Raw genomic sequence first — 10,143 nt, 5'->3', positions numbered from 1 at the left:
AGAAAAAAAAAATCTTTTTCACCAATGGTTATTTCACCAAAGGTATATTCATTATTATTACTGCTGAGCAAAATTAAATATTTATGCAAAGACAAGGAGAGACTTCTTAGAAGAGGATATGCAAATAACATATTTGGGAAAGCAAACCAATAAAGTCTATACAACTTTCTTCTATACAACCGATAACACTATACAAGAGTGTGATCAGTGGCAGCTCTAATGCTTTCAAGCTGGTGGGAACATCACCAGAAAATTTTGTATTAGACCCATGTGTATTTATGTGTGCACACGTATAATGTAGCAGAGACTTTTAAGATAATATTAACAAGATGATGATAGTAAGTTAATGTAAGTTTGAAAACAGAAAATGTGGCTGTTGCCTTTTAAAGAACCTTTTAACTTTCTTGTATGCACTTTTCTCACTCAGACCCATTTGGCACAGCCATGCTCTGCTTCCCAGGCACCTGAACGTGTAAGAGTTCTGCAGTGCATTTAGGGGTTAATAGAAAGAAAAAACTATTTCTCACATGTATGAAGTTTTTACATGTTGTAACCTGTTAAGTGTTGCCTCTAATGTTACACGCCACTCCTTTTTATCTACCACCCTCTCCCTTGCATATATCTGCTGTTGCATGTCACCACTAAGACAAAAAGGACAGATTTTAGCAAAGTTCATAAAACTCCCAACATAGGAGGCACCCCTACAGTGCGCCTGCCTGCCTGTATGCCCAGCAATGGACCTTTGTAACACCAGACTGCAGCCTCTCCCGGGAGCTGCTAGAATTCAGTAACTAGCAGTTACAAAGTTGGGGCAGCAGAGCTGCTAGCATTTTTAGTTTCCTATAATATTTTCAGCCATCTGTAGTCCCAAGTCACTGCATATTATAGCAATCAAAGTCCAGCAGGTAAGGATATAAATAAACATCGTTCACAAACAATGTTATTTCCCTTACCAAGTTTACTGTGATTGTTCAGAAGGGTAATGAACATGCTACTGTCAACAGACCTACACACGCAACACTGACCTTTCATTTTGTAGTTGTGGAAAATAAGCTTAGGGATTACTTAGGTCTTTGGAAGAAAGTTGTGTAGCCTTTATTGGTCATGCTTTCTCAAACACATTATTTTCATGCCCTCTTCTAAAAAGTCTCTCATTGTCTTTGCATAAACATTTCTTTTATTTTGCTCAGCAGTAAGAATAAAATATATGTACAAGTGTAACAATTCGTAAGTATTAGATTTGCACTTGCCTATACAAATGCTCCTTTCCCACACTGTACATAGGCACTAAGATGAATGTTATTACCAGGATTTCTTGTACAGTTTGTGTCATCCCCTTGTGTAACAAAAGATCTCATTTATTCAGTTTCAAATTATTTAATAGCTCTTTAGTCTGCCCTTCACAACCTTTATCACAAATGACATTACATTAAAAGAGAGGGAACATGGTATCACAACTTTGCATAGAACTTTAGATTTAAAAAACATGCTCCTTCATGGAAGTTAATGAATTAGGCAAATGAAGCATCAAAATATTTACCTTGTCAAAAATTTATGCAGTGACTAATACACTTTTATTAAGTTCTACTGGTTTGTTTCTTTACAGGAAACTTGCATTTTATCTTAGCTGAGTACTTTCCAAGTATTAAAATGGAGAACACGTAGTATTTTGCTATTTAATACCTTATTATATTTCAACAGCAATCAATCATTTTTGCCAGCAGTTCAAAACTTCTCTATATATGAGAAGAAACATCGCATGCATGTGTGGAGAGTTGACACTATCTGTTAGCGGCTTGCTTTTTTTTTATTATTTATTTCAGCACATTAGTCTCGTCTAGCTATAAAAAACTATAAAACACAATAAAGCTGCAGGATGCCGATATATTAGTTTCTCTTTTCCCCTCATTCTTTTCCATTCCCCTATAGAAACACACTTTTATGCAGCTGGACTGTTGCACAAGTGCAGCATTTAGTAAACCAAACAGAACAAGACAAAAGCCAATAGAAAGGTCCGTAAAACCTTTAGAAAGGGAAAACCTATTACTGACCACCATTCTGAGGGCTGAGCAACAGCATGTTTCTACCGTAGTCACCGAGTTTAGAAAGATATAGTATAATCCCTTCGTTTGTGGATTCAGTTAAACTGTCTTCTATTTTTAAATTGGTTTCTGTACACTTTGTGGTTTTCCAACCCCTTGGCTAGTTTCAGTCAAACATGACAAGGAAAAAGACCATACTAGAGACAGTGAGCTTGTGCATGTATCTAACGTGAAGAGCTCCATTAGGTAAAAAAAAAATTGGAAAGTATCTAAATGGCTCCTTTACTGTGGGAAAAGTAGGGAGAAAACTATGCTCAAACAAACCGATTGGGAAAAGGTCCAGGCCACACAGCAGGCACATACCACCAGTCAAGTCAGTACGTGTGTAGCTGCAGCCCTGCCGCAGCATACATCACCTCTTTCCATCCCACAGGCCAAAAATAAGGTACGAAATGGGGATGAGGAGGGGAGGAAGAGGAGCATACGATAGCATTACAGTCTCGGGGAAAAGAAAGGAATGGCAAGGATACCAGTAGGCATTTTAAAAAGTACAGGATATGGAGAGTGAAGAATTGGGGAAGGCAATAATACACGACTCAGCAAAGGACATGCTTACTGCAAACTAGGCTTCATTTAACAGCTTACAGAATTGTATGAAATCCACCATCCCTCAGCATACCTGGGGAGAAAGGGAGTGGCATGCATTGGCAGAGGGAGAGACTGCCTTACAGAAGTGGTAAGGGACAAGGCTGCCCGAGAAGGCTGCGAAGCACTCCGGTTAATTCCTTCTATGAGAATTTTTGTACTTAGCAGGAGCAACAATGTGACAGAGCAAATGAGCATGTGTTCTCCTCTTCCCAGAACACACTGTAGACTCAAGAGAAATCTGGTACCACCTGAGGGCTGGAGCAGCTCAGCGCACATACCCAAGCTCACAGCACCAGGTGGCGGAAGACCCCAGGAAGGGTCACTGCCACCATTTCAACATCCAACACAGCAACTCATTCCTGTCAGCTACTACCTTGTTCAACGGCAGAATGTATACTGGTGACCTGTTCCATCAGAAGTACATTCAATGCAGCCCAGTAACTCCCCCCTGTATTTTGCAGACACACACCAGCTCTCTAATGGGGTGTTTCACATTTCATGTTATGAACACATAGAGCACACTCTCTGTAGCTTACCCTAATTTTCCTGGTTTAGGCAGTGTGTGTGTGTGTGTCAAAACAAACATCGCATTAGTAATAAGATTTGTCATTCAGTTCCTTATCTTGTATCTCATTATTTCTTTGGCAACAGGAGTTGCAGCATTTCCTTTATAAATCAGATATGCTGGATAGACTATAGGTGCTTACTTGCTAGCCAACATACATCACCTAGATTACCGACTGCCAAAGCAAGCTTTTACCCAAAGCTGAGAGGTAGGTAGCCTGTGTTAAGTCTGCTCAGTCTCCATGACAGTGAACAGTAGTAAGAGTAGAAACAGATTCTAGCTGTGCAAGGGATAGCTATGCAAACCGTATTAATGGTGTAATAGCTCTTCCCCAGCTCCACTGGCAGCCGCCAAGGCTACCCACCCCCAACCCTACACCAGAGATCTTCTAGATCAGACGCTTGTTTTATTATAAATACTTACATGGCATTTGAAAGAGCAGTCTATGCATTCCTGAAATTGCTACATTCACAGCATTTATTTTTTTATATGAACAATCCATGTCTTATCATTTTACTCCTGTTGCACATTGAGTGGAAAATAAAGCACACTTTTCACAGCTTTAAGAAAAAAATAATGCTAATGACTATTAATACAAACTTTGTTAATTGGAGTTTAGAGTATTTTGACCTATGCTGAGGTTACTTGCTTTAAGGAAATATTACACTGCTGAATTTGTAAGCATGGTAACTTCACAGATGATCATCATTTCAACATGTAAGAATTAGAAGCCTGTTTCAAAGTTTTATTAATTCAAGTCATAAAAAAGTTACAGCAACTTCAAATATGTACACACAGCCATAAAAACATCATGTTCAGTTATACAGGAGATAAGTCTTGCTAAAATGTGTCTACAAAACCCACCTTTCTCAACAAATCTCCCACAAGGGTAAAATAACCATTTAAGCATGTATGCTCCAAAACCCTAGTAACAGCAGTTGTCAACTCATTTCAACATCATAAAAAAAAATAAAATCAGGGAGCAAAAGTTTAGTTTCACTTGAGTAAGATGGGGCGTTTAAGATTTAACTCTCAACAAACAGTAAAAGCAGTAGTGTGGTTACCAGTCTTGGCTGTTAAAACAATCATTAAGTGAGCACAATTGGCTCTTTTTCAGGAGGAATCTTTTAAGAGTTAAGATCCGTGCCTCCAATTTTTCTGTTGTCTTCTGTTTGAATCTTACTCCATCTTCAGCTGATTTAGTTACGCGTTCAGTCCTCTATGCATTTCATTCATTTCCTTTATCTGGAGGGGAGGAGGCAGAGGGAGATCAACATTTGTGCTACGTCTCAATCTACGACCCAAGTCGTCAATGGGACTTAACAGCCCAGATTTTCATGAGCAAAGGGATTTGAGGTAACGCTAAAAGAATCAAAAGTGCCAAGACCACTGTAACACAAGTTTGGGGGGGGGTTTGTTGGTTTTTTTTTGTTTGTTTGTTTTTTTAAATAAAACCAGCACTCTAAGGTGTGTGCAGGATGCAGACTTGCCTATTTAGCTATATCCTTTGGATTCCTTTACAAAAGGCCCTACACCTGGCCTGAAGCACCAGGCACTGGTACCTTTTGTTAGTAGCCCATTGACAAGCAGCTCTTCAATAGAAGCCGCAAGCTCAATGCAAACACCTCAAGTGAAGGTCTTCCAGACAGAACAAGACTATCAGTATTTCCTGTGGATTGTATATACCCTTGCTATAGATATGTAAAAATAGTACTTGTCAGCACTACCCCCCACCCCTCAGAAGGGCAGCAGATCACCAGTTGCCTTTTAAACTAGTGCAGAACAAACAATATAGATACAAAAACTTGTTACAGAATTTGAATACTTTCAGTCTCCTTGAAAGCATCTGAAGCACTCAAAGCAAGCTTTTAACCTACAGCAAACTTAAGAGTTTCTGGATTCTGGCCAACCTCCTCCCCGCACATACACCATAAACAGAAAATAATTACCTCTGCTTTCACGTACTTCCCTTTCCTCCTCCTTGTGAAGACCTGTAAGAGGACAGAAGAATTTTGAAGTTTTCTTTAAGTCTTGACTTACATGCATGTAACTTGATCTATCTGGTTGTGACTTTATAACGCCAAACTTGAAGCTTCCCTTTCCCATTCTTCCAAACTGAGGTATGTGAGAGGCTGGCTGTCACTTTCAACTACTTTAAACCAGGAGGCAGAACAAGTACCTTCTTCACCTCAGATTTTCCCTAATACTTTTATTTTCCATGCAACACCCTTCAGTCATAACCTGAAACAGTAATGGTACGTCTATCGCCTCTTTCCCACCTCACAAATCCCAAAAAGAAGAAGCCAGTTTACAGAGAAAGTTTCTCTCAACAGTCCAATTATCATGGTATGTTATTCACTGTTACCTGTTCTGCTTGGCAGCTTTGCTAGAACTTACCAGAACAACAATTCCAGCAACTATTGCTATTATTACTACTACAATGACAGCAATGAGGCCAGCAGTCAGAGACTTCATGGAAAACTCTGGTGCCACTTCATCAACGTAGTAGACCGCGGTCTCCTCAAAATGCAGCGTTTCGTTATCAATGTTGAAGTTTACTCTGTTGCTATGAAAGATGGAGTCACCTTTTACCTAAGGACGTATAGGAAAAAAGAGACTGACTAGTTCACATTGTAATAGGCATTCATCTAGGCACTCCAACAACTCATCTTTCTTTAGCCAATACATAGTAAGACTAGTGAATGAAATACAATATACACACCCAGTCTTTGGCAGACTTATTATCCATGACACACTTACATCTTTTTCCAAGTAGTAGGCCACATCGGCTATATCCACATCTCTAGAAGATTTGTCCGAGGCATTTTGCTTCAAATCAATAGTTATGTAAGGTTTTTCATACTGTAAAAAATATTGTATGATATTAACAATGGGCTAATTTAAATCCAACTATCAAATACACAGCAAAATATTACGCTACGACTTGTGAACACACAACCTGAACCAAGTTTGTGGCACTTGTTCTTGAGCCAACTGTTTAGAGTACAATTCAAATCCCACTTTTTAATGAAGCAAAGTAAGAATTCATCTACAGACCAAGGAGAGCAATATGTAATTTCTCTCTATTTCAGTTTAGCTACAGCTATTAGCTAGCTGCTCAGTGGCACTATTTTGAGAGCTTACAGTAAATCATGCTGTACTGCATTAGTCAAAAAGAGTTTTCAAAGTTATTTACAGCAAAATAAAATTCTGATTATTTTAGTAAAAATGATGTGTCTCTTACCAGAACGCTTATATAGCGCCCATCCAGCAGGTAACGATTGGTAATTGTTTCCTTGAAGAACCTGTAAGGATATTAAAAGCCATAGCTGTAAAAGACAGTACTATTTTACACGTCTATTTTCAGAAGCATGGAAGACTAGTATAATTGCTCTGGTTTTTTTCCCTGCAGTCTCTCTGTGGTAGGCTGACCCCAGCTGGCAGGTAAATCCTCACCTAGTCTCTCACTCACTTCCCCCAGCAGGGTTGGGAAGAGAATCAGAATACCAAAAGCAAGAAAAAACCCCTCATGGGTCAACATAAAGACAGCCTAGTAAGTGAAAGGGCTGGGTGGCAGAAATACAAATCTCTAAATAATGCAAAAGCAATCACTTGCCATTAGCACATCGATACCCAGGCAATCCCTAAGCAATGGCTACTTGGGAAAAACTCCACCCTAGATTTATTGCTGAGCATGACATTGTACAATATGGGATGTGTCTTTGGTCAGTTTGGGTCAGCTGTCTCTACTGTGTCCCTCTTCCCAAACTCTTCTTGCCCTACTACAACCTACTCACTGGGGCAGCAGAGCGAGCATCTAAGGCAGCCTCAACACTATGTAAGCACTGCTCACCAACAGCTTGAACAATGGTCATTATCAACCCCGTTTCGATCACCAGTCTAAAACACAGCACTGTCGCAACTACTACCAAGAAAATCAGCTCCATCCCAACCAAAACCCATACACTCTCATTACTAAATTATACTACAGCGCTGTTAAATCCTAACAGGGAAGATGCACGTCAGAGAGAAGAGTTTGAATGGTTCCGAGAGCTCAGAAGAGGAGCTGTAGTAGCAGCTTTTGTTTCAGTGACAGGGTGGGGGGTCAAATCTAATAGCTAAATGCACACTTTTCTTATTATATAACCTCTGACAGAGAGAAGTAGGACTTTATTTTAGCCAAAAAATAGCCAAACTGTTGTATTTCTCCTGCTGCTTCTATGCAGTCCCTCCACCACCTGTCAGTTTATTTTTTGGGCAGTTTCACTGTACTACCTGCAGTTTCCCTCAGTATATTGACTTGATAAAAAAAAGTAGTTATCAGTTTTAAACAGAACTAAATCTCATTAGCTCATTAGTTAATTTACTTCCAATGAAAACTGAAGCAATTCTATGAGGGATCTGTAGGTTACTTCTAAGATGTTTTTACAAATGAGTTCACAGGTTTGAAAATGCTTCTAAACAATTGTTTAGAAATACACTAGGTATCTAGGCAATGTCTGCATGCACTACTAGCATCACTTACTTCTTTAAAGATTCAGTGTTCAGAGGAGCATTTCTCTCAGCATGTTTCATTTCAACGATGATCCACCTGAAGTAATAGGCAAGTACAATGAAAATACTTACGAGCACATGCATATGTGCACATACTAAAAAACTAACCCCAGGGAAAAAAACAGAGCAATGAGAGAAAAAACAAAGCAAGCCCCCTCCAGAACACTTCAATGTCTCCTTGTTTCTGAAGAAAAAAAACCCTAACAGTTATTAAGTATTTAGTGCTCCATCTTCATTCAGCCCCAGCACATCATTCATACAGTCAAACCCTTTCCAATAGGTAACCTAAGACAGGAATATCTTCATGTCACAGCACACCACGTTGAAAGACTTACGTTGTTCTGACTAATTTATTGCACTTCAAATCGGCATCATGTTTGTCAGTTCTTCTAACACCGGCTGTATTCACACACCAACAGGTGTTTCCACTGCACTGCTTCGCCTTGAAACCACCACCACTTTCACACTCGGGATCATAAAGACCATCAGTATCTTCAAACGCATCTTTTGGTTTCTCACGACGACCTGATTTTGAGCCCGTCATTTCCGCTTTCATCAACAGGCATTTTGAAGTCACTAAAAATAACCAGAAAGTCGTGTTATGCAGCATCAGACCATGCACGTTCGAAACAGAGCTCTTAGCCTGTAAAAACACAAGGTTGCGTCAGACACAACCAGGTCTGAAGCCATTAGAAGGAAGAGTGGGTTAAAACACCCCTGCATGTGTAGGTGGTGCATAAAGTCGACGCCACTGGGGCAGGTCACCCTCTCAAAGCAAAGGCACAGAAAGCCCAGCCACCTTTCATTTCTTACAGCAAGAGGCTCGTTTACAACCTAGCTGAGCTCAAACCAAGAGTAGGGTCCTGAGACAAAGCTCTTTCACCTCTAGGGTTGGAGGGAAAGTCATGATACGTGCTCCCAAGAAAGCTAAAAATTAATCTTTGAGAAACCCTTGCCACTAGAGCCCAAATGCAAAGGAGGACGGGGGGAGCCTGCCGTAGCATAGGTGTACCCACATCCACACAAGTTACACGGCAGGAATCCTAAACACTTATCTTCCATCACCAGTAGAGCTGGAAGACCAGGAAGCAGCTTTCTTTCCTTGCTACCACTATTTGCCGGGAACTCAAAGGCCATTTTCACGCATTCCCTCGAGTCCAGCTGGCACCCTCCCCCGCCGCCCCGTCCCACAGCCGACACGCGTGCCTCACTCACGCGTGTCGCAGTTCACAGGCGTGCCGGAGCCCACCGACTCGCACCAGCAGACGCCGCTGGACAACTTGCAGTTGGTGACACGCTTGTTCTTCTCGCAAATGCAGGCTGGAAGAGAAGCGGGGCTGTGAGCGCGGGTCCCGCGGGGAGGCAGCCGGCCACCGCCCCCGCCCCTCAGCGGCCGGGGGTGAGCTACCCGCGCCCCCCGCTTCCCGCCCTCCCCTAGAGAGAGAGAGGCGAGAGCTTCCCCCGCAGCGCCCCCGCGGGCTGCCGGGCCCCTCCGGCCGCCGACAAAGGGGCGCCGAGGCCGGCCGTCCCTGCCCCTCCTCACCTTCCCGGCCGCGGGGCGGCCCCTCCCCGCCCGCCCGCCGCCCCAGCGCAGAGGGGGCGCCATTTTGTGGTGCCGCACAGCGCAGGGCGCCCGGTGCGGTGGCCCTAGGGGTCGCGGAGGGGCCGCAGGAGGGGGGTCCCAGAGCGGCGGAGCCCAGTTAACAGCGGGAGTGCGGGGCGAGCAGAGGGACGCGGGTACTTACAGTCCTGCTGGGCACAGGTAGCGGCGCAAAGCAGCAGCAGGAGCGCAGCCCCACAGAGCGGCTTCATGGCTCAAGGCCGGCGGCGGGGCGCAGAGACTGGGGGAAAAAAATCCTGCGAGACGCGGGCGAAGGAGAAGGAGCGCAGCGTGCGCAGCGGCGAGGCGATGTGAGCGGTCCGACAGGTTCTGCAGGTGGTGGTGGCTGCGCCGCGCCCTCCCGGCTCCGGTTACACCTGGGACGCGCAGGGGGCGGCGGCGGCGGCTCCTCCTCCGGGCGCGCTGTTAAGCCTCTCCCCCCACACCTGGGCGAAACTGGCTGGGGTAGGGCTGGTCCCTGCTCCCTGCCGTTTCCGTAGGGCTGGTCTGGGGAGGGGGGTAGCCTGAGGTGTTGGTCGGCCCTGGTGAAGGGTCTGTGAAGCCGCCCTACTGTCGTGGAGGATGAGGGGGCGTCGTTAATGGAGCGGGGGCCCGGTCGCCTCCACCGTCGAGGAGAAACTGTTAAGTCATAGGGGGAAGCTCCCGGGCGTGTTTGCTTCTCTGCCCCACACGATGACACACGGGCCAAGCCGGTTCCGCTCCCGGCTCGGGGC

At 43.7% G+C, this 10,143-nt stretch overlaps 1 protein-coding gene across 1 annotated transcript; it reads right to left on the bottom strand.

Annotated features, from left to right (window-relative positions):
* Window positions 1-3,714: 3,714 nt before the first annotated feature.
* On the bottom strand, window positions 3,715-10,143 carry EPCAM (epithelial cell adhesion molecule). Its single transcript, XM_037405211.1, has 9 exons — window positions 9,555-10,143; window positions 9,025-9,129; window positions 8,145-8,385; window positions 7,781-7,846; window positions 6,500-6,560; window positions 6,016-6,117; window positions 5,653-5,847; window positions 5,205-5,246; window positions 3,715-4,500 (listed from the first exon to the last, which is right to left on the bottom strand). Exons 1-9 carry the CDS (start codon window positions 9,619-9,621, stop codon window positions 4,459-4,461), a joined length of 921 nt encoding a protein of 306 aa, XP_037261108.1. The 5' UTR covers window positions 9,622-10,143; the 3' UTR covers window positions 3,715-4,458.

Source organism: Falco rusticolus, chromosome 12 (genome assembly GCF_015220075.1).
Source record: "Falco rusticolus isolate bFalRus1 chromosome 12, bFalRus1.pri, whole genome shotgun sequence".
Taxonomy (NCBI): domain Eukaryota; kingdom Metazoa; phylum Chordata; class Aves; order Falconiformes; family Falconidae; genus Falco; species Falco rusticolus.
Note: the sequence above shows the minus strand (reverse complement) of the source record. Positions and strands in the feature narration are given on the sequence as shown.

Excerpts from the sequence above, each read along its gene's own strand:
- EPCAM (XM_037405211.1), bottom strand. The coding sequence starts at position 9,621 with ATGAAGCCGCTCTGTGGGGCTGCGCTCCTGCTGCTGCTTTGCGCCGCT. Across the intron at positions 9,130-9,554 it reads TACCTGTGCCCAGCAGGACT|CCTGCATTTGCGAGAAGAAC; the intron begins GTAAGTACCCGC and ends CTTCTCTTCCAG. Across the intron at positions 6,561-7,780 it reads AACACTGAATCTTTAAAGAA|GTTCTTCAAGGAAACAATTA; the intron begins GTAAGTGATGCT and ends ATATCCTTACAG.